The sequence below is a fragment of the Salvia splendens genome, chromosome 19 (genome assembly GCF_004379255.2).
Source record: "Salvia splendens isolate huo1 chromosome 19, SspV2, whole genome shotgun sequence".
In the NCBI taxonomy this organism is placed as follows: domain Eukaryota; kingdom Viridiplantae; phylum Streptophyta; class Magnoliopsida; order Lamiales; family Lamiaceae; genus Salvia; species Salvia splendens.
The window spans coordinates 3,841,704-3,865,231 of NC_056050.1; the positions used below are offsets into that span (position 1 = coordinate 3,841,704).

At 41.5% G+C, this 23,528-nt stretch overlaps 3 protein-coding genes across 3 annotated transcripts; all 3 read left to right on the forward strand.

Annotated features, from left to right (window-relative positions):
- The first annotated feature begins 10,620 nt into the window (after positions 1–10,620).
- LOC121778866 lies at positions 10,621–11,049 on the forward strand. Its single transcript, XM_042176259.1, has one exon. The coding sequence runs from the start codon at positions 10,621–10,623 to the stop codon at positions 11,047–11,049; it is 429 nt and encodes a 142-aa protein (XP_042032193.1).
- A 3,402-nt stretch (positions 11,050–14,451) lies between these two features.
- Positions 14,452–14,940, forward strand: LOC121778868. Its single transcript, XM_042176260.1, has one exon. It carries the CDS (start codon positions 14,452–14,454, stop codon positions 14,938–14,940), a length of 489 nt encoding a protein of 162 aa, XP_042032194.1.
- A 7,448-nt stretch (positions 14,941–22,388) lies between these two features.
- Positions 22,389–22,877, forward strand: LOC121778869. Its single transcript, XM_042176261.1, has one exon. The coding sequence runs from the start codon at positions 22,389–22,391 to the stop codon at positions 22,875–22,877; it is 489 nt and encodes a 162-aa protein (XP_042032195.1).
- The last annotated feature ends 651 nt before the right edge of the window (positions 22,878–23,528 follow it).

A 23,528-nucleotide genomic window follows, 5' to 3' on the forward strand; every position in this document is an offset into this window, starting at 1 on the left:
CATTGTGTGCAGTAGGCAAGGTGAAAAGGGGGATGTCGACGAAGAGGGTAGTTCTAACAAACGTAGACGCCGTTCTAGCAGGTGTCAATGCAATGCGAGAATTACATTGAAGTATATAACCGATTCCGAAAGTCCTCGATATGCTGTCAGCAACTTTGTAGACCAACACAATCATGATATGGTCGATACAAAGCACGTCCGATACATGAAATCCAACCGTAACCTTGGGGATATCCATTATAAATTCCTACAGGACTGCACAAAGGCCAACATTGGACCTACACAGACTTTCAATTTATTGAAGGAGTTCCTGGGTGGCTATGATGCTGTGGGTTGCACAGTTACTGATTTACGGAACGGCAAGCGCGACATATTGCAAGAAATGAAAGGCGCTGATGTCCAGATGATTTTAAATCAAATGGAGGAGAAGAAGAACACCATTGACGGTTTCCATTACAAATTCCAGCAAGGTAGTGATGGAAAGTTACTTAGTCTTTTTTGGTGTGACGCTGTGTCGCGAAAGAACTACAAGATGTTCGGTGTCATTGTATCCTTTGATACTACGTACTCAACAAACAGGTAATCACACGTGTAGATTGTGTCTGACAGTTTCATTATTTGTTTATTATGCTCTCATTTCCGGTGATGTGTTGAGCTCTTGTTGACATTTTACTCACTCTCATTGCTTACTATACTCGTTGAATAGGTATTGCATGGTGTTTGGTCCATTCACTGGAAAAGACAACCACGGATGCCCTGTTACGTTTGGTGCTGGATTCGTTTCAAATGAGGGCGCCGACTCATTCTCTTGGTTGCTCAGTGAGTTTGTAGAATGTATGGGTTTTGCGCCTAAGTTGATAATAACTGACCAGGATTGGGGGATGAAACTTGCCATTGAACATGTACTGCCAAGTACTAGGCATCGTTGGTGCATGTGGCACATTATGATGAAGCTTCCTGAAAAGGTACCCAAAAGAATACTTGCCAACGAACAGTTGAAGAAGGATTTGGACTCTTGTATATGGTCTGAATTGTTGGAGCCAGAGGAATTTGAAGAAACTTGGTTGACCATTATGGACCAATATGGTTTACAAAACGAATCTTGGTTCACAACTATGTTCACACAACGAGAGTATTGGATTCCAGCATATTTTAGGGATTTCCCAATGGGGTCGTTGTTGAAGACAACATCATTCTCTGAGTCCGAGAACAGCTTTTTCAAAAGGTACACAAAACCACACTTCAACCTTGCTGACTTTGTGATGCACTACAACAGCGCGTTGGATGCTCAACGTAACATATCAGAAAGGCTCGATTTCTCTGATGCTACAAAAGTACCCATCCTGTCAACGGAGTTTTTATTTGAGAAACACGCAGCGGATATGTACACAGATCGCATCTTTCAGCAAGTTCAAGATGAGATTGTCGAGGCTCATCGACGCTGCAGAATGACTCACTTTGAGATGGAAGACAATACCGAGATTTACACAATAACGGACAGCCATCGAAACAAAGTTGTTGTCCGCCACGAAGTTGGCACAGAATCGTACAACTGTGATTGTAAGTTATTTTTGCGGCGTGGAATTTTATGCTGCCACATTTTTTGGTTGTTCAAAAACCATGACGTGAAGGAAATACCAGATATATATATAGTTTCAAGGTGGCTAAAGACGCCATTCTTGAAATCAGTCCACTGTGATTCTAGTGAGGAAGCATCCTCATCCGAAGGTTTGTATTTAAAATGATTATTTTTTTTTTTGCCATTATGCGTTCATATATTATGTAACTCTGTTGACACTGTACTGAAATATTTTTGTTGCAGTTTCACAGGTTGATCGTAAACGAGTTGTAACCGCCAAACTCCATTCATTATACTTTCTCTTATTTCAACGAGCACAGAGCAATCACGATGACATTGTTGCATTATTCGATGGAATGGAAGAACTAAGTCAAAAACTCTTTGGGGATACAGTACCGTCAGTGTCTTCCACTGATAAAGCACAGAGGATTGAGAATCTGTATAGGGCATCTCGACCGAGTGTTGTTAACGTGCACCCTCCCAATGTAGTGAGTACAAAGGGATCTGGCAGCAGATCTGGAAAGAGAATTGCATCAGCAATTGAAAAGGCTATTATACTGCAGAACAAACCTAAGAGGCGATGTGCAAAGTGTCGAGAATTGGGCCATCACGATGCAAGGAATTGTGGTAGGGAGAAAGGAAAATCCAAAATGTAGGATTTGTGATTTCAATTTCCATACTGTTTTAAAGAACATAGTGTTAAAGAGTTATTGTTGTCATGCTAATTTTGCATTAGTTTAAACATTTTTCCCAATTACAATATATTTTACTTAAATGTTGTACTTGTCAGTCATTTACCAGATTTATGCTTACTGCTCATATGATTATAAGAATACAAAGCATGTTGTGATAGAATGTAGAAGTCTACAATGTCAACAACTTATGCAATGTCTTTTTTTCAAAATGTTTGTAAACAACCAATGTCAATATCTTATCCAATTCTGTTTACATCTCTGGAATGTAAGTCGACAATGATTTTTTCCTACCATCAGCCCCTCTACACAAAATGTCAATATGTGAAAGAAGTCAAGCAATGTCAACAACAACATCAAATGTCAACAACAACATCAAATGTCAACAAGGTTAACAAATGATTTTTTATTATAATCAGACCCCCAACACAGAATGTCAATGTGCAGACCAATTATAGCAATAACAGTATCAAATGTCAACAAGGTTACCTAATGTTTATAGCAATATCAACACCATGTCATAATGAAACTTGTTAAAAAAGAAGTACATTGCCAGAATCAAATCAGAGAGAATAGCAATACCAAGTTGACTAAATTGAATCAAAGTCATAATGCTAATTTAACAAAACGACAGGTTATCAAGTCAAAAGTTCTCAATATCAATATCCAAAAACTACCATTAACATTAGAAAAAAAGTGTCATCATCCCCAGATCAACTCATTTCATCTTACTTCTCTTCCTTGCAGGCTGATTGCATTGCTCGCTGCTGGGAGCATTGTTCACCATGCTATTCACTTGTCGCGCATAATCTGTTCTGAAAGTAGGCGTCACGTTGATGTAATTACTCATGTAGGACAAGAACCTTTCTTTGGCAGTGTTAAACGGTGCAAGGAGCATGTTTCTGCAATACCTCCCCCTCAAAATCTGCAGAATTCTCACACTAGCTCCTTGAAGACCAATAGCCTTTAAATTGTTAGGGTTACCGTTGTAGGCCTCCATGTGCCTCATCAGGAATATTGCCGAGTCATTAGTGGTCTGGGTTGTCTTCCAGGGCAAGTCCAGCAGTCGGGTTATTTGCTCAGTCATTATTACGTTACAAATTGTGTTGAGACCCTTCGACTCGAGATAAAAACCGAGGAAATTCCTCTGCAAAAAAATGCAAGTGTTAATGTAAGCTCTTTCAGTGCATCCAATTCATTATTTCAATGCATCCAATCATCAACAGTGCACTTACAAGTAGACCAAGGTCTCGCCCATATTTGGTCGCATCTGGAATACCGTTCTCTGGCACGACAATGTCTAGTATGTCCGCAACCCCAGTCTTAAAGGAAAAGCATACCAAATAGTACTGCCTATTTGAAAAGATTGGGAAAAATATCTGTACAGAATGTCAATATGTGAAAGAAGTCAAGCAATGTCAACAACAACATCAAATGTCAACAAGGTTAACAAAGGATTTTTTTTATTATAATCAGACCCACAACACAGAATGTCAATGTGCAGACCAATTATAGCAAAAACAGTATCAAATGTCACTTGCTTCAATATTCAATTTCGAAGACAACCCAAATCATATTTTGTGAAATCAGACCCTTACAACATGGAGGCCGGATTTTTTTATTGACACTTGCTTCAATATTCATTTTCGAGGACGTCGTTTTTAGTTAAACTAGAAGAATTACCAAATCATATTTTGTGAAATCAAAGTTTCCATCCATGTTGAATTGACCATCCATCTCCTCACAGAATAATTGTACAGCTTCAGATTCAACCCAACTAGTTCTCCTTTCAACCACATTGAATGTCTGCAATCGTAACACAATGTCATTAGAAATCAAATAATACAAATTACATCATATCAACAGTACACTTACTGTAGGAGATGTTGTGGCAAACAATCTCTTGGGATTCTGTGTTGATTTTTTCTCTTCCATGCGATTCAGATACCAAGCCCAAGCATCCACAACTCCAACATCAACAGCTTCATGGGGCTTCAACGTGCTGAATTTTTGTTTACTAAGTTCCACCATATCATCATCGTAGACAACATGATCCCTAGGTTTCAACAATAAGTTATTCAAGTCACCAACTGTTGTTAAAATAACCCAATAATCATACAATTTTTTGCTTACATCCACATGTAGGGAGTTGCAAGCAGGAATTGATAACAATCCCTCTCTTCTCTAGTCCACAAAGGGCTGATGCGCGTTGACATCGATCCCTGTCTTCTCCCCGTAGGCAATCTCATTTTCTTCACTGGAGCAGGTTGTATGTCAGCAAACGTGCTCTCTTCACGATAACTCTCAGCATCTTCACGGACAGGTAATTTACCCTTGTCAACGCCCCTCGTAACTATTTGGGTCTCAAAGGCTGCATCACCTAGCTCATACACTGCTTCCACAGCAGAACATATGGCAATATCTACTGCGTCGTGCTGCATCAGAAAAACAGTAAAAGTTCACAATGTCAACAACTTAAGCCAAACGTCTACAACCAAACCAAATACAACATCCAGCAGTAAATGTCAACACCCCTACTTAAAGACAACAGTACTAAGTTCAGTTCTTTTACATACCTCCGCCTCAACATCATGCGCTATAGCCCTCGCCACGTCGAGTGCATTCTCCTCATTCACTACCGTTCCTGCTTTCGCCACACACACATGCTCTTTCCGAATCTCACTACCAGTCATAAAATCCAAACAATCTCCTCCTAATTCGGCAGCGGTCTCTGTTTCCCCTTCCTGGGAAACACCTCCATCCCCACTTAAACATAGGTCAGCTGGCTCCCTTAGCTCGTTCTCCGACACGTCAGCCTTCACGCAAAGTAAGCTATGACGATTGAGTGAATAATCACTTTAAACCAAAAACAACTGTGGCCTATATACCTCTTCAGAATTGGTTGGATTGTCTGGTATGTCAGTTTCCTCTCGACGCTCTGAGTCACGGTGACAAGCGTCACCGTCCTACAATATAACAAAAGTCACATTTTCATTAAGTATGTCAACGGCATTTTAACCTAGGAACGTATAATATATACATACCTCTTCAGCATTGGTTGGATAGACTAGCATGTCTGTTTCCTCTCGACGCTCTGAATCACGGTGACAAGCGTCACCGTCCTACAATATAGCAAAACTCGCACTTTCATTAAGTATGTCAACGGATTTTAAACATAGTTTCCAATAATATATACATGCCTCTCCAGCATTGGTTGGATTGTCTGCCATGTCTGTATTCTGTCGACGCTCTGCATCACGGTGACAAGCGTCACCGTCCTACAATACAACAAAATTCACACTTTCATTAAGTATGTCAACGGATTTTTAACCTTGGAACGTATAATATATAATTAACCTGGCTGGCATCGAAGCCGAGGCTGAAGCTTGGGTATTCGTCCTTGTTTTCGAGCATATCCATTTCATCAGCCGCGTCCAACAAAGATTGCAAGGCTGACCAGTCTTCCGCTGCATCGCATTGGGCAGACTGCGTCTGCGTCATTGACTCAACAGGGTCAACGTCGTTGTCGTCCAGCCTAAATGCCCTCCTAAGGGTGTCACATGTTATTCTAAAGCTGTCCATTTTCCTTATTTCTGGAGGAGCTTGGTTCAATTCCTTTGCCAGCAGCTTGAAACCATAACCAATGTGTTCGACTGCACCCCAAACACCCTTCATATACACCAATTCTTCCGAACCATCTCTGTTTTCAACAACATCTTCAGTAGATGCTGGATGCTCCACTCCTGTTGACATCTTCGCACTACCAAGTTCATTCACATCAAACTGTGCAACCACTCGTCCGAGTCCGAAATCATCTTCTTTCATTTCCTCGTGCTCTCTCTCTTTTAACAGTTCGGTCGTCCAACCCTTTATCCTAGGAATGGCGCGTTGCACACATCTACTGCGGTGCACTACTCGATCGACGTAGAAGGCCTACAGTAAATAAAACAAATGTATAGAGAATGTCAACAACATATCCAATTCAAAAACGGCCATGTCAATCAAACATCAAAAAGTAGACAGCATTGCTGCGATAGGTGAAGGACATACCACTAAGAAGACTACTGCCCCGCTAAAAACTTTCGACTTGTTGTTCTTCCACAGCTCATGTGACCTCACCAGATTTTCCAGCAAGTACCTACACCAATCGTGCTTCTTTATCTTCGGCATATCACCAGGAATGTCAACAATCCGGGGTCTGACATATCCACAAGGTGATGTCTCTATGAGAGCAGTTTCCATCAGCAGTAAGAATATCTTCTTAAACATTGCGCCTCCCCCAGTTTCTTGTAGCACCTTGGTTTCTAGCACCTTCGTCTGCATCGCATGCACATCAACCTCCTCGTCAAGTGGAATAGTTTCCAGGTATTTGAAGCCAGTGTTCAGGTCACATCGATCAATTTTAATCCCCCCATTTGGAAAACCAAAAATAAGTTCCACGTCTTTCGCGTCAACCACTAACTCAACATCATTTGGCAGCATAAGACTGCACCGTGGGTGGTCAAAATGTTCCAATAGCCAATACGCTAAGGTTCCTGGAACGGAGGTCACGTCAAAATCAAGAAGTCCACCGAATCCGAGCTGTCTTACAGCAGTTTTCTGCCTTTCGTTCAGCGACTTCAGGATGCGGATGAAAAAACGAGTTGTTCTCTTGATCCTTAACTGAGGTCTCTTGGCTTGTGCAGGGACGCCCCCCTGAGATTTCCGCTTCCCACTTGACTCACCATCGTCTAAAGATTTTCCTTTTGCTAGACGTCTCGCTGATCAAGTAGCAAACATCAATAAGTTAAGCCAATGTCCAAAAGAAACAAACAAAAAAAAAATGTCAACAACACATTCCACCAACAAGAAATGTCAGTGTGCCTTTCAACTAGTCATTGTTCACATTTATTAAAAAATATCAACTTGTCATATGTAAAAAAAATATCAATGTAGCATGTTTATTGAACCACTGCAAGTTTCAAAAGATCAATGAGAGCAGACGCAACAGTATTCCATTCTGTGGTGACAACATATTTCAACGACAAGATATTATTAGAGAATGTATACAACATGTTTCGACCTGAAATGTCAGCACACCATTGCCAAAATCATAAATTTTCAACCAATATCAACAACGACGTCTTCAACAAACTCTTACATAATAATTACCAATGTCAAGAACAATGTCAACAACAACTGAAAGTTTCAAAAGATCAATGAGAGCAGACGCAACAATATCAACAATAACTGAAAGTCAACATAAGGCGCGTTCTATTCTCCCTGATGATTGACTCTAGACAGCTCGTGGAGTCCCTTTTAATTGATATAAAAATCAAGAAAATCTCTCTGCAAAAAAGGTTCAGGGGTAATGCAAGCTCTACTATTCCAGCCTTAGAACAATGGCAAGCCGGAATGTCAATGTAAACAAATCAGCTCGTGGAGTCCCTTTTCATCCCTATGTTTGATGAAAAGAAAAAAATCTAATGGCAAGCCGGAATGTCAATGTAAACAAAATTGCAACAAATCAGAGGTTTAGAACAATGTCAACAGAAACTTTCAACACACATTATCAACGTCACAGCCAAGATGTTGTTGTACTTTCCAGATTTAATTCCAGGCAAGCTGGAATTTCAACAAAATTGTTGACATTGATGACATTTATAAAAAAATGTCAACACCAACTACTTCAGGATACAAAGATGATATGATAAGAGTTAAAGAAAGGAAGGACAGAAAATAAGGTATGGGAAAGCTAAACAGTATCTTCAAATCCTTTAAAATTACAAGTATTACACTATACAAATTTCATTAACCCCTTCAACTAATAGATCTTTCCAAACGAAGATAGAAGGAATTCCTCACGTGATTGTGAAAAGAGGCCTATATTTAACAACCCCGGGGTCCAGTTTTATTTGAGATTCCAAGTTAGAGACATCTTGTTAGTTGCTCAAAAAGTAAGGATCTTAATTTTCATTCACTAGTTTTCACCATAGAATACATGTTGACAATGATGACATTTATAAAAAAATGTCAACACCTTTCCCAGAATCATACATTTTCCACCAAACTCAACAACGAGGTATTCAACCCACTCTTAGACAATAATTCCCAATGTCAACAACAATGTCAACAAAAGCTATAAACCACCATCACCAATCCTGAAATCATACAATTTCCACTAATGTCACCACAAAATGTCAACATATTGCAACAATGTATACAACAACTCCAAATTACCCAAATAGCTGAAAAACAGATTAAACTAGGGTCTTGCTGGAAAAACAGATAAAAAACTGGGTACAACAGAGTGTGCAAAATCAGTGGTGGGCGTGTGATTTTGAATCGAGCATTAGTTTTTCGGCTAATAATACGAACAATTACCAAAATTAAATGTTACCACGTTTGACAACTAGGTTTTTTGCTAGAAAATCTCACCATCGATCGAATCAGCGGAAGCTTGGCCACGTCGTCTTACAGAGCTCATGAGGCCGGCGAGAAAGGTAGACTTCAACACTAAATCCAATTTGATGTTTCCGCCGAATGCAACCACGGACGATTTCGGAGGGAAGAGGAAAAGGTAGAATGTGGTGGGAAGTAGGAGGGACGCAATTAAGGGGATTTGGTAACGTGAATAATGTAGTGAAGCCGAACGACGCAATATACGGGATTTGATAATCTCAACAAAATCAGCGTCCAATTGTGAGACCCGATTCTACCCCTTGGTGACACATTTTATAGGGAATGTTGACATTATTTAATCACCTATTATAAACCGTTGATGAATTATATTGGGCCTATAGGATTAGAGTTTGTAGTTTGTAGTTTGTAGTTTATCATGACCCTATATATATATATATATATATAACCTCCATACCTGGTTATGTATATATATGATGAATAATTATGGGCGTATATACATAAAGTATATTAAATGACATAAGTTAAAAGCTTAATTATTACTATACGCATAATGTTGTACATATTATCTAGCTGATAAATAAGTAGGTTCTTAGTAAAGTAGGATTTAAGTTGAAAGGGATATTAAAATAATGTATATTTTGTTATATACATAGGATAATGGCTATAGATCAAGAAACAGGAACAAGTGCTCGGCCAGATTATCTATCTTAAACAGGTGTGTATAAATCACACTTTTAGTTTTACATGTGTTATGTGGTTGATTGTTATATGTTTAATTGGAGTGATTTATTGGATTATATGGTATGAAATTGATATGATTATGAATTATTTGATTTTGATGGTCGAATATGATATGAATATTTGATTGCTGAAATAGACATGTTTGTTTAGATATGTTGGATATTTTGATGGAATATGATGTGGATATGTTATTGGTGCAAATGATATGTTTATTATACCGATTATGTGAATCATTGAATTAAAGAGGATTTGTGACGGTTTTGCCCTGGATCTGAAATCACAGTGGGACCTTCGGGTCAATCATATTGGGACCTTCGGGTCAAACATATTGGGACCTACGGGTCAAATTACAGTGGGACCTTCGGGTCTAATCATAATGGAACCTACGGGTCAATCATATTGGAAATCTCGGGCAGATACCAGGTTTGACTGTTACAGAATAATAAACTGAATAGAGTGGCATATGCATATGAATATGGAATGGTTTGTCTTAAATTATGTGTATTGATAAAATAATATGCTTGATGTTTGTATCATGTGAGAGTAAAGTGAGAAATTTATATATACTGAGTTGTGGCTCATATAAACCACTAATTTTTTTCAGGAGTAAGATAGCAGTAAAGTTTTGACCGTGGGTTAAAGGAACCCCACGCGTTATCAGGTTCGGTGGCTGACACATATTGGCAACCTTCTCCTCCTCATCTATTTGAACTTATATAATATGGGGGTTCTATGAATTAGACCCATGTATTAATTGCTTCTATGATAAGAAGATTTGTTTTTAGTAAGTGCATACGTCAGAGGGGTTGAGGTGTGATAGTTTAGGTGGTATCAGAGCAGGGATAAGGATCCCGCTGGGACATTGCATCCATGCATTGCATATGATACGTATTGGTTATAAGTTGCATTTGCATTTGAATTATCAGGAACATGGATATTCCTGAACATATGTCATCGAGGAGAGAAGGGTCAGCCGCCCCTCATAATCCATTAACTGCAGAAGCATCTCATACACCGGTTGCATTATCTGAGGGTAGTCAGCCAATATATAGGAGGGTTGAACAAGAAGTACAGGGGCTAGAAATGAGACCAATGGGTAGAAATTTTAAAGAACTACGAAAGATGGGAGCCGTTGACTTTGTTGGGACTACTGATCTTGCCGAGGCTTAGATATGGTTGAATAGGACAGAGCGTGTGTTTAATCAGATGGGTTGTATTGCAGAAGAACGTTTTGATTATGCAGTGTCTCTTCTTCATGGCGATGCTTACTATTGGTGGGAGACTGTCCCACGAGCTATGATACATCCTCCAGTACTCAGTTGGGATGACTTCTTGAGAGAGTTCAGTGATAAGTATATGCCACCAGTGTATCGTGATAAGAAGCAAAGAGAGTTTTTGTCCCTTAAACAAGGATCTATGTCAGTTGCAGATTATGAAGTAAAGTTTACTCAACTGTCTCGTTATGCATTGGCATTGTTACCTACAGAGCAAGATAAGTGCAGACGTTTTGAAGAAGGATTGATATATGAGATAAGAAGCAAAATCACACCTTCAGACCTTCGTACTTATAATGATCTATGTGCAGCGGCTATACGAGCAGAGAGATTAGTGAAAGAAAGACATGTGTATATATAAAAACAAAAGAGGGGACCACTGGAGTATAGGGGTGAATCAAGCTCGAGCATTTCAAAAAGGCCTAGTTCTTTTTCGTCGGCATCGAGTTTTAGTAGAGGAGGTCCATTGGGTCAAAGAGGCGGACGTGCACCACCTTTCAGTTATGAGTGGGGACGAGGATCTGGTATGACAACACGTGCACAACCTTTATGCGTGCACTGTGGACGACCACATACTGGGGAATGTCGAATAATTAAAGGAGGTTGTTTTCACTGCGGACAACAAGGACACTATTATAGGGAATGCCCACTTCGGTCTGACATAATATCAAGTGGAAGAGCAGCGACGGAACCAACAGTACAGAATGTGCGACCCGCAGCATCGAGTGCAAGTATTAATCGAGGTCGTGGAAGAGGACAGACTATGAGTGCACCTATGGGTCGAGGGCGAGGTCAGTCATAGGCACATGGATCTACACCCCGGGGACATGCTCGTGTGTTTACTATGACACAGGATGAGGCATCTAGAGCACCAGAGGTCATTACTGGTACACTTTCTTTAGTTGATGCTATGATATATACATTGATAGATCCAGAATCTACTCATTCATTTATATCACCTGTCATCACATCACATATGCATAAAGAACCTGAACCTCTAGATCACAGACTAGGTGTACACACACCTTTGGGTGAAGTTATTTCAGTATATACAGTATATCGAGATTGTGCAGTGAGAATCCATTCAGTAGAACTATTGGCAGATTTGATTCCCTTGTTCATACATGAGTTTGATATTATCTTGGGTATGGATTGGTTGTCACGTCACCGGGCTAAGATAGATTGTTATGCTAAAGAAGTGGTAATAGAGTTACGAGGACGAGATCGAGTGATATTCTACGGCAATCGACAGATTGTTCCCTCCTGTCTTATATCTGCTACAACGGCTTTTCAACTGATTCAAAGTGGATGTGAAGCATATCTTGCCCATGTTGTAGATTGTGCTACGGTTAATGACCAAGTTAAAGAAATTTCCGTTGTTAAAGAATTTCCTAACGTTTTTCCTGAAGATTTACCTGGATTGCCACCTGATCGAGAAACAGAGTTCACTATTGAGTTGTTACCAGGTACTGCACCTATTTCAATTCCTCCTTATCGAATATCGCCGATGGAGTTACAGGAGTTGAAGAAACAGTTACAAGAGTTGTTGGATAAGGGATTTATACGGCCCAGTGTTTCACCTTGGGGAGCGCCAGTGTTGTTTGTGAAAAAGAAAGACGGTACATTGCGACTTTGTATAGACTATCGGAAACTGAATCAAGCGACGGTGAAGAATAAATATCCATTGCCGAGAATAGAAGATTTGTTTGACCAACTTCACGGTGCACAAGTGTTTTCAAAAATAGATCTCCGATCAGGGTACCATCAGTCTAAGATTGCTAAAGATGATATTCCGAAAACAGCCTTTCGAACTCGATACGGCCTTATGAGTTTTTGGTTATGTCTTTCGGACTGACGAATGCACCTGCAACTTTTATGGCACTGATGAATAAAGTATTTCAACCATTTCTGGATCAGTTTGTGATTGTTTTTATCGACGACATATTGGTCTACTGGCGAAGTGTAGAGGATCATGTTAATCACTTGCAGTCAGTATTACAAGTTCTACGAGATAAACGGCTTTATGCAAAGTTGAGTAAATATGAGTTTTGGTTAGATCATGTGGCATTTTTGGGACACGTGGTGTCAGGTCGAGGAATAGAAGTGGATCCACAGAAAATTGAAGCAATTGTCAACTGGAAAGTGCCAACTACAGTCACAGAGGTTCGAAGCTTCCTGAGTATGGCTGGATACTATAGACGTTTTGTGGAAGGATTCTCAATTATTGCGGGATCAATGACAAAATTATTACGGAAGAATGTCCCTTTCATATGGAGTGAAGAATGTCAGAAGAGTTTTAATGAGTTGAAGCATCGATTGACTACAACACCCATATTGACTATTCCAACAGGTATAGGAGGATTCGTTGTGTACAGTGATGCTTCTCGGCAGGGACTTGGTTGTGTTTTGATGCAAAATGGAAAGGTTGTTGCTTATGCGTCACGACAGCTAAGAGTGCATGAAGTTTCATATCCTGTTCATGATCTGGAATTGGCAGCTGTTGTTTTTGCTTTGAAGATTTGGCGTCATCATTTATATGGAGAAACTTTTCGAATCTTGACAGATCACAAGAGTTTAAAATATTTAATGAGTCAAAAGGAGTTGAATATGAGACAAAGACGGTGGATGGAGTTGCTTAAAGATTATGATTGTACCATTGAATACCATCCGGGGAAGGCAAATGTTGTTGCAGACGCGTTAAGTCGGAAGTCAAGCAGTATGGTAGCACACATGCAGATGACCCCATTATCAGAGTTGATTGCTCTTCGAAGTTTGAATGTAAGATTACAGCTAGATACGAGTGAAGGGTTAATAGCGACTCTTGAAATCCGACCAGTGTTGAGACAACGAATTCAAGATGCTCAAATGAAAGATGAAAAGTTTGTAGAGTTTATTAATGAGATACGAAAAGGTAAAGACACACCGTTCATTCTACAAGATGATACATTGATGTTTGGCACTAGACTGTGTGTACCAGATGTTGATAATCTTCGGCGAGAGATTCTAGATGAGGCACATAATGCTCTTTATGCAATGCACCCAGGAACAACAAAGATGTATCATACTATGAGGCAACATTATTGGTGACCAAAGATGAAGAAAGAAGTGGCAGAATTTGTTTCAAAGTGTTTGACGTGTCAACAGGTAAAAGCAGAACATCAAGCACCTGTCGTTTTATTGAAACCTTTATCTATTCCAGTTTGGAAATGGGAGCGTATCACGATGGATTTTGTAACGGGTTTACCGAGGACACATAAATGGAATGATGCTAGTTGGATTATTGTAGACAGATTAACTAAATCAGCACATTTCTTGCCTATACGATGGGGTTGTTCGTTAGACCAGTTGGCTGAAATATACGTGAGGGAAGTAGTACGCTTGCGTGGTATTCCGATATCCATTGTATCAGACAGAGATCCGCGATTCACATCCCGATTTTGGGAAAGTTTTCAGACAGCCATGGGAACCCGACTACATTTTAGTACTACTTTTCATCCCCAGACAGATGGTCAGTCAGAGACGTTAGAAGAAATGCTTTGTGCTTGTGTGATTGATTTCCAGGGTTCATGGGACAAGTATATTCCGCTGATGGAGTTCGCGTACAATAATCAATATCACAGTAGCATTGGAATGGCACCATATGAAGCATTATATGGCAGAAAATGTAGAAGTCCGGTAGTGGGATAAAGAAGGCTTGGAGATTCTAGAAGGGCCAGAGATTGTTCAAGAAACTGTTTCCAAGATTGATATCATTAAAAGCAGAATGAAGGCGACACAAGACAGACAGAAGAGTTATTATGATCTGCATCGGAAAGAGATGGAATATGAGGTTGGAGATAAAGTTTTCTTGAGAGTCTCACCTTGGAAAGGAGTAATGCGATTTGGACATAAAGGTAAGCCGAGTCCTCGTTATATTGGGCCGTATGATATTGTCGAAAGAGTTGGACCGTTAGCGTATAGATTAGCATTACCTCCGGAGTTAGAGCAGATTCATAATGTTTTTCACGTCAGCATGCTTCGACGTTATCGATCTGATCCGTCACATGTTCTGAGAGATCCTGATATACAGATTTCTAAGAATCTTAGTTACATTGAGGAACCAGTTAATATTGTAGACCGACAGGTTAAACAATTGCGAAGAAAAGAGATCCCGATGGTTAAAGTTAGTTGGCAGAATCACAGGGTCGAAGAGGCTACTTGGGAAACAGAGGAAAAGGTGAGAAAGAACTATCCACATCTGTTTACGGGCTAGCAATTTTATTACGCACGGCAAATTAGAAAGAAATGAATTTTGCGGACAAAATTCTTAAGGGGGGAAGAATTGTGATATCCTTGACCTGAACATGCATCATTTTGCATTATTGCATATTTTTTTTTTGACAAGACATAATATACATATTATGTGGGTATCATAAGAATCTTTTTTTTTTCCACTTCAGTAGTAATAAATAAAATTATTTATTCTAAACATAATTATAAAGTTAGATGAATAACTTAATTAAAGTCACTTGCATATTATATATACGAATTACATATGTACAAATAGTCAGTTATGTGTGCATATATATACACTATTTAGTTATATTTTAGTACAATATAGTTTTATGTGTGTGCATGGGATTTAAAGTAATACGTAGGGAGAGTAGGGAAAGAAAAGAAAATAATTCTTTATACTAGTCCAGTTTATGAGATAGGTTTGGTAATAGATACGTGTCACTTTTATATCAAGTGTAACCTAAGCTTCATAGTAAGGCGGTTATTTTATTTTAAAGTAAAAATATATTTAAAAAATGAAAAAAAAGGATTCAGAAGAGGTTAAACCAAGTAGAGTGATGAAGCCGCGAATTTTTGATGTTAGTGAATGCAGGAAAAACGCAGAGATTTTACGTGGTTCGATTTACTGAGGTAAATCTACGTCCACGGGAAGAAAAGAGGGCAGAGTTGTATTGCTTGATCTGTTTTCTACAGCTAACAATACAGACTTGCTATTTGCTATTTTCTCTCTAGAGAGCTTAACAGAAGTTAACAGAAGAAGAAAATCTATCTGACCTAGGTTCTATTTATACATTGAACCAAGATCGTGGCATGCAGCATTTATTAGGTAGTGGATGTCGTGGAGGTCGTGGCGACCTTGCATGGGTCCACTATCCTGCATGAGTTAATGACTGCTTGACACCACTAAATAGATCGTCGGTGTAGCGGAGGTGGAAATCTTGCATGAGTCCACTATCTCCTAGTTCGGTCGAATACTGAGACCGAACTGCTGAATTATTGCCGAGCAGCTTTTGCCGATCTGAGAGTAGAGCTTGATGCCGACCTGAGGGCAGAGCTTGATTGGTTGGCTTTTACCGAGCTGTAGGCTGAGGCCGAACTCTTTGGTTGTGCCGAACTGAACTCTTAGCCGAACTCTTTGGTCATGCCGAACTGATACTCTTTCTTGGGCTTTGTGCTGGCTTGTTTAGTACGTACTCCATCACTACCCCCCCCGAAAAGCGAAGTGAATCACTTCGGCATTCTGGATAAAGGTACGGGGTAAATTGATGTTTGTCCTCGGTCTGATGAAGTGAACTCTTCTTTGACCGGACTTGGTTTGTGTCCTAATTTGGCGAGTTTTATCGCTCGGATCGAACTTTCCGTTGTCCTAATTTGGGGATCGGACTTTCCCTTGTCCTAATTCGGCGAGTTTTATCGCGTGGATCGGACTTTCCCTAGTCCTAATTCAGGCAAGTTTTATCGCGAGAATCAGACTTTTGTTGCAGTTCGTTTCAGACGAAGTGCTTGATTCTTAAGCTGAATTGCGGTCTTGTATCCTCTTTAGAAGCTTGGACTTCACAATCGTTGGCTTATTGCAGCTCGTTTTAGACGAACTGCTTGTTTAAGCTGAATTGTGGTCTTGTATCCTCTGTAGAAGCTTTGACTCACAATCGTTGGCTTGTATATGTTCTAAGAAGGGGATCAGCCTTCGAAGAACAAGATACCTCAGTTACATTTGTAAGAGACGACACTCACATAGACAGACACAACGCACGTAAGACAAACAAAAACGCACATAGGCAAAGAGAGCAAATAAAAAACAAGGAAAGCACATAAGACTGACTGACTGGACTGTCTCTTACAAATGGAACTTCTTGAGGTTGGAAATGTGCCATGTTCGGGGTACCTGTTCTCCTGACATGTGAGCTAATTTGTAAGACCCTTTGCCGAGGACTTCTGACACCCGATACGGACCTTCCCATGTGGGTTCGAGCTTGCCCAGCTTTTCTGCTCGGTTTACTTCGTTGTTTCTCAAGACGAGATCTCCCACTTGAAATTGCAGCTTCTTCACCCTTTGGTTGTAATACCGGGCTACTTGCTCCTTGTACTTGGCTGCTTTTATGCACGCCAATTCTCTTCTTTCTTCGGCTAGATCTAATTCGGCTCGCAGTCCGTCATCATTCATTTCTGAGGAGAAATGTAGAGTTCGTGGACTGGGTACGCCGATCTCAACCGGAATCACGGCTTCAGTGCCGTACACCAGACTGTACGGAGTTTCACCGCTGGAGGTTGTGGGTGTAGTTCGGTAGGACCATAGGACTTGAGGGAGATTTTCTACCCATTGTCCTTTGGCTTGTTCTAACCGAGCTTTTAACCCTTTCACCAGGATACGATTTGTTACCTCCGTTTGTCCGTTTGCTTGTGGATGAGAGACCGAAGTGAACCGCTGTTGAATATTCAGCTCTTGGCACCAATTCTTGAACGTCTTGTCGGTGAACTGAGTCCCGTTATCCGAGATGAGGATGTGGGGTATGCCGAATCGGCACACTATGTTCTTCCAGACGAAATCCAATGCCTTCGAGCTCGTTATCGTAGCTAATGGTTCAGCTTCCACCCACTTCGTAAAGTAGTCCACGGCAACGATTAGGAATTTCATTTGCCGAGGAGCTTGAGGAAGTGGTCCCACTATGTCTATGCCCCATTGCATGAAAGGCCAAGGGCTCTGCATAGTGGATAGATCGGTCTGCGGCATCTTTGGGATATTTGCATGGATTTGGCACTTCGGGCAGGTCTTGACGAGCTGCACTGCTTCTTGTACCAAGGTTGGCCAATAATATCCCCATCTCAGAACTTTTTTAGCTAAAGCTCTGGCTCCGATGTGGCTACCGCACGATCCTTCATGAACTTCTCTGAGGATGTAGTCCGTCTCTTCTGGTCCTACGCACCGCAATAATGGCTGGAGGTAAGACTTTCTAAAGAGGACTCCTTCATGAAGTTCGTACCGAAGTGCTCGGCACGTGATCTTCCGAGCTTCTCTCCTATCCTCGGGCAATTGTCCTTGATCCAGATACTGCAAGATCGGCGTTATCCAGTTCGGCAAGCTGGATACTGAATGTACCTCGGCTTCATCAATGCTTCGATGCATTAATTCTTCCGCCTTTGAGCTCGGATCTGAGGCCAACTTACTTAAGGTATCTGCTCGGCTATTTTCCGCTCTGGGAACGCGGATTATCCGAAAATAGGAGAAACTTCGGCTGATGCTTTGCGCTTTGTCCAAATACTTCTTCATTCTCTCGTCACGAGCTTCACTTGTACCCAACATGTGATTTACTATGACTTGTGAATCACAATGGACTTTGAGAGATTTGGCGAGCAGACTTTGCGCTAACTGGAGTCCGGCAAGAAGGGCTTCGTACTCGGCTTCATTATTAGTAGTGGGGAATAGGAACCGAAGTGAGTAGGTTACCTCGTGTCCGTCGGGAGCGACGAGTAAAATACCAGCTCCACTTCCCATCTTGTTTGAAGCTCCATCTACGAATCCGCTCCAGCAGTCTGGCGGCTCTACTTCGGATTCCAAGGGCTGTGCTAGTTCGGCATTGGCAGACTTTTTCTGTTCGGCAATGACAGGGATTGCTTGATCGAACTTGGCCTCTGTAAGAAAATCTGCCAAGGCTTGTCCCTTGATGGCTTTCCGAGGTAGGTACTCGATTGAGTGTTCTCCCAGCTCTATGGCCCATTTGGCGATTCTGCCTGATGCTTCTGGCTTGGTCAAAACTTGCCGAAGAGGCAGATCGGTTAAGACGCATACCTTGTGAGCATAGAAGTATGGCCGCAGTCTCCTTGCTGCATTTACTAACGCCAGAGCAATTTTTTCCAGAGGTTGATACCTTGTTTCTGGACCTCTTAATGCTCGGCTTGTAAAGTAGATGGGAAACTGCTTTAGGCCTTCTTCTCGTACAAGCACCGCGCTGATGGTTTGATCTGATGCCGCTAAGTATAAGAATATTACTTCGGCTTCGGTTGGAGCAGAGAGAATAGGAAGCTCGGCTAGATAACTTTTGAGCTCGTCAAAGGCCTTTTTCTGCTCGGCTCCCCACTCGAACTTTGGTGCCTTTTTCAACACCTTGAAGAACGGCAGTTGCTTTTCGGCTGCTTGGGAAAGGAATCGATTCAGTGCGGCTAGACATCCGGTTAGCCTTTGCACGTCATGTATGGACTTCGGCATTGCCATGTGCTGAACGACTTGAACTTTTGAGGGATTTGCCTTGAGTCCGTCCTTTGAAACCCAACAACCCAGAAATTTTCCCGAATCTACCAAAAAGGTACATTTTTGGGGGTTGAGTTTGAGGTTGGCTTTTCGGAGCACGTTGAGAGTGGACTTGAGGTTGTCTTCGTACTCCGAAGTGCTTTTGCTTTTGACGACTATGTCGTCTACATACACTTCAACCTGTTTTCCGATTAGGTGCCGAAAAAGCTTGTCTACCATCCTTTGATAAGTGGCCCCGGCATTCTTTAAACCGAATGGCATCTTTTTATAAGCGAAAATGCCGAAATCGGTAATGAAAGCTGTTTTCGGAGCGTCACTCTCATCCATCAACACTTGGTGATATCCTTTGTATAAATCAAGAAAACAGAAAATTTCGAAGCCGATCAAAGCTTCTACTTTTTTATCTATATTCGGAAGGGGATAGCAATCTTTTGGACAGTGCTTGTTTAGATCGGTAAAATCTATGCACATCCGCCATCCTCCTTCTTTTTTCTTGATCATCACAGGATTGGCCACCCAAGAAGGATATTTCACCTCGAATAGTACATCCGCTTTTAGTAATTGGCGGACTTCGTCATGGATGACTTGGCTTCTTTCTGCCGCGAAGAGTCTTTGCTTCTGTTTTACTGGCCGGATTGAAGGATCAATATTTAACCGATGAGTGATTACCTCGGGGGGCACTCCGGTCATGTCCAACGGAGACCATGCAAAGACATCTTTGTACTCCTTGAGGAGCTGAATGGTCTTTTCCCGGAGTAGAGGCGCTCCTGCGAAGCCGACCTTGACCTTTCTGGATGGATCATCTTCGTATAACTGAACGGTCATTGAGTTCGGCTCTGAAGTGACTTCGGTCATCTCGCTTGCCTCTGACTCCGGTTGCTGTGATTGCTATGCTTGATGGTGCCGAACTGATTGCTCGGCACTTTTAAGCGCAATCTGCAGACATTCTTTTGCTCTCTTTTGATCACCTCGGATGACCGCTATCCCACCTTTAGTGGGGATCTTGATGGTGAGGTGATAAGTAGAGCAAACGGCCCGAACTGTGTTGAGCCAGTCTCTCCCCAGGATGATGTTGTACGGAGACCGAGCTTTCACCACAAAGAACTCGATCATCGTATTGGAGCTTGTAGGCGCTTTTCCCACTGTGATCGGAAGGCTGATAATACCTTCAGGGCGGGTGTCCTCCTGGGCGAAACTTTTCAGAGGAATTGGAGCCGGACTGAGCCGAGCTGGATCCACTTCCATTTTATCGAAACATTCTTTAAAAAGAATGCTGACTGACGCTCCTGTATCCACAAATACTCTGTGGATCAGTTTGTTTGCCACTCCGGCTTGAATGACAATAGCGTCTTGGTGAGGAGAGATGGCTGGGACGGGATCGGCATCAGAAAATGTAATCACTTCGTCTTTCTTCAGCCTTTTATGTGTTGGCTCCTCTTGATTGGAACCTCTGCGTTCTGCTTTTAGGGACGACTTAGTCTTCCCGGCAGGGAGAGCATCAATAGTCAGGATTACTCCATCGTATTGCGGCTCGTCGTCGTCTTCAGGATCCTCATGCCTTTTCGGATCCTGAGGATTGCAGTTCGCACCTCTCTGCCTTTTGTTCTTTTTCGGCTGCTTGCTCTGATATTTTTTTAACGTTCCTGTTTTCACAAGAACATCAATACCTGCAGCCAAATCTCGGCACTCCTCGGTATCATGTCCGTGGGCTTGATGGAAGGAGCAATATTGATCCTGAGGTCGCCGCGTGGCCGATTTCGTCATCCGCCTTGGTTTTTCGAACATATCGGAATGTAGTTCGAAAATTTCCGCTCTTGACTTGTTTAAGGGTACGAACTGAGCGGGCGGCTTCTCAGGATTGAGACGTGGTCCCAATCTGCCTTGTACCGGTGCCCTTTGAATTCTTTCAAAAGGAGTTCGGCGAGGAAGCCTCTGATCGCTATGATCGGGCTTCTTTTCGTCTCCTCGGGATGAGCTGTCTAAAGACCGTTTTCGACGGTCTGCCTCATCCGCACGGGAAAACTGGTCCGCAATGTCCCACATTTCTTGAGCTGTTTGCGGACCGCACTCCACGAGCTTTCTGTAGAGAGCTCCGGGCAGGATTCCATTTTGGAATGCCGAAATGACAAGTAGATCATTGAGATTATCTACTTGTAGGCATTCCTTATGGAATCTCGTCAAGAAATCGCTGATCTTTTCGTCGCGACCTTGACGTATAGAAAGCAGCTGAGCCGAAGTGATCCGGGCTTCCGCTTTCTGAAAGAACCTCCTGTGGAAAGCATCCATTAGATCTCGGTAGGATCTAATGCTGCCTTGAGGAAGGCTGTCGAACCACCTTCTGGCGTTCCCAATGAGCAGCTCGGGGAACAGCTTGCACATATGGACCTCATTGAGACCCTGGTTCGCCATATTATATTGATAGCGTCCCAAGAAGTCATGAGGATCCTCTAGCCCGTCATAAGTCATTGACGGTGTCCGGTAGTTCCGCGGCAAAGGAGTTCGGGTGATGTCATCCGAGAACGGAGTCTTTAATGCTCCGTACATAGCGAACCCGACATCTCTTCGGTACGGAGGAGATGGAGTTCTCCTGTGGTTCCGGTACCGAGGAGGAACTGGAACATGTCGGGGTTGAGGATTCTTTCTCCTGGAAGACACGTCACTACTGCGGTAGTGACTTTCATGTCTGGATGAGGAGGGAGAATCCGCCGTTGTCTTCTCCGGCTGTTGGCTCTTCTGCAGGAAGGTTAAGAACTCCTCCTGCTTCTCGGCCAAGAACAGCTTGACAGCTTCATTTAAATCGGGCTGCTGGGAAGACTCGGTGCGATGGCTCCTGGAGTGGCTTGTTCCTCCTTCGTGAGAACCGGAGGTAGATGTCTCCCGAGGCCGTTTTTCAGACCTGCGAGCTGGACTAGCTTCCTCACGGTGATCACGAACGGTATTACGGGTGGTATGTGATCTGGTATGCATTTTTTTGGGGTGGAAAAAGGGTCAAAAATTCGCTTTATCACTCCTCGGTATCATGTCCTGTTTTCACAGTAGCATTGGAATGGCACCATATGAAGCATTATATGGCAGAAAATGTAGAAGTCCGGTAGTGGGATAAAGAAGGCTTGGAGATTCTAGAAGGGCCAGAGATTGTTCAAGAAACTGTTTCCAAGATTGATATCATTAAAAGCAGAATGAAGGCGACACAAGACAGACAGAAGAGTTATTATGATCTGCATCGGAAAGAGATGGAATATGAGGTTGGAGATAAAGTTTTCTTGAGAGTCTCACCTTGGAAAGGAGTAATGCGATTTGGACATAAAGGTAAGCCGAGTCCTCGTTATATTGGGCCGTATGATATTGTCGAAAGAGTTGGACCGTTAGCGTATAGATTAGCATTACCTCCGGAGTTAGAGCAGATTCATAATGTTTTTCACGTCAGCATGCTTCGACGTTATCGATCTGATCCGTCACATGTTCTGAGAGATCCTGATATACAGATTTCTAAGAATCTTAGTTATATTGAGGAACCAGTTAATATTGTAGACCGACAGGTTAAACAATTGCGAAGAAAAGAGATCCCGATGGTTAAAGTTAGTTGGCAGAATCACAGGGTCGAAGAGGCTACTTGGGAAACAGAGGAAAAGGTGAGAAAGAACTATCCACATCTGTTTACGGGCTAGCAATTTTATTACGCACGGCAAATTAGAAAGAAATGAATTTTGCGGACAAAATTCTTAAGGGGGGAAGAATTGTGATATCCTTGACCTGAACATGCATCATTTTGCATTATTGCATATTTTTTTTTTGACAAGACATAATATACATATTATGTGGGTATCATAAGAATCTTTTTTTTTTCCACTTCAGTAGTAATAAATAAAATTATTTATTCTAAACATAATTATAAAGTTAGATGAATAACTTAATTAAAGTCACTTGCATATTATATATACGTATTACATATGTACAAATAGTCAGTTATGTGTGCATATATATACACTATTTAGTTATATTTTAGTACAATATAGTTTTATGTGTGTGCATGGGATTTAAAGTAATACGTAGGGAGAGTAGGGAAAGAAAAGAAAATAATTCTTTATACTAGTCCAGTTTATGAGATAGGTTTGGTAATAGATACGTGTCACTTTTATATCAAGTGTAACCTAAGCTTCATAGTAAGGCGGTTATTTTATTTTAAAGTAAAAATATATTTAAAAAATGAAAAAAAAGGATTCAGAAGAGGTTAAACCAAGTAGAGTGATGAAGCCGCGAATTTTTGATGTTAGTGAATACAGGAAAAACGCAGAGATTTTACGTGGTTCGATTTACTG

What these genes read in the sequence shown, in the direction of transcription:
- LOC121778866 (XM_042176259.1), top strand. Translation starts at nt 10,621, where the DNA reads ATGGGTTGTATTGCAGAAGAACGTTTTGATTATGCAGTGTCTCTTCTT.
- LOC121778868 (XM_042176260.1), top strand. Translation starts at nt 14,452, where the DNA reads ATGAAGGCGACACAAGACAGACAGAAGAGTTATTATGATCTGCATCGG.
- LOC121778869 (XM_042176261.1), top strand. Translation starts at nt 22,389, where the DNA reads ATGAAGGCGACACAAGACAGACAGAAGAGTTATTATGATCTGCATCGG.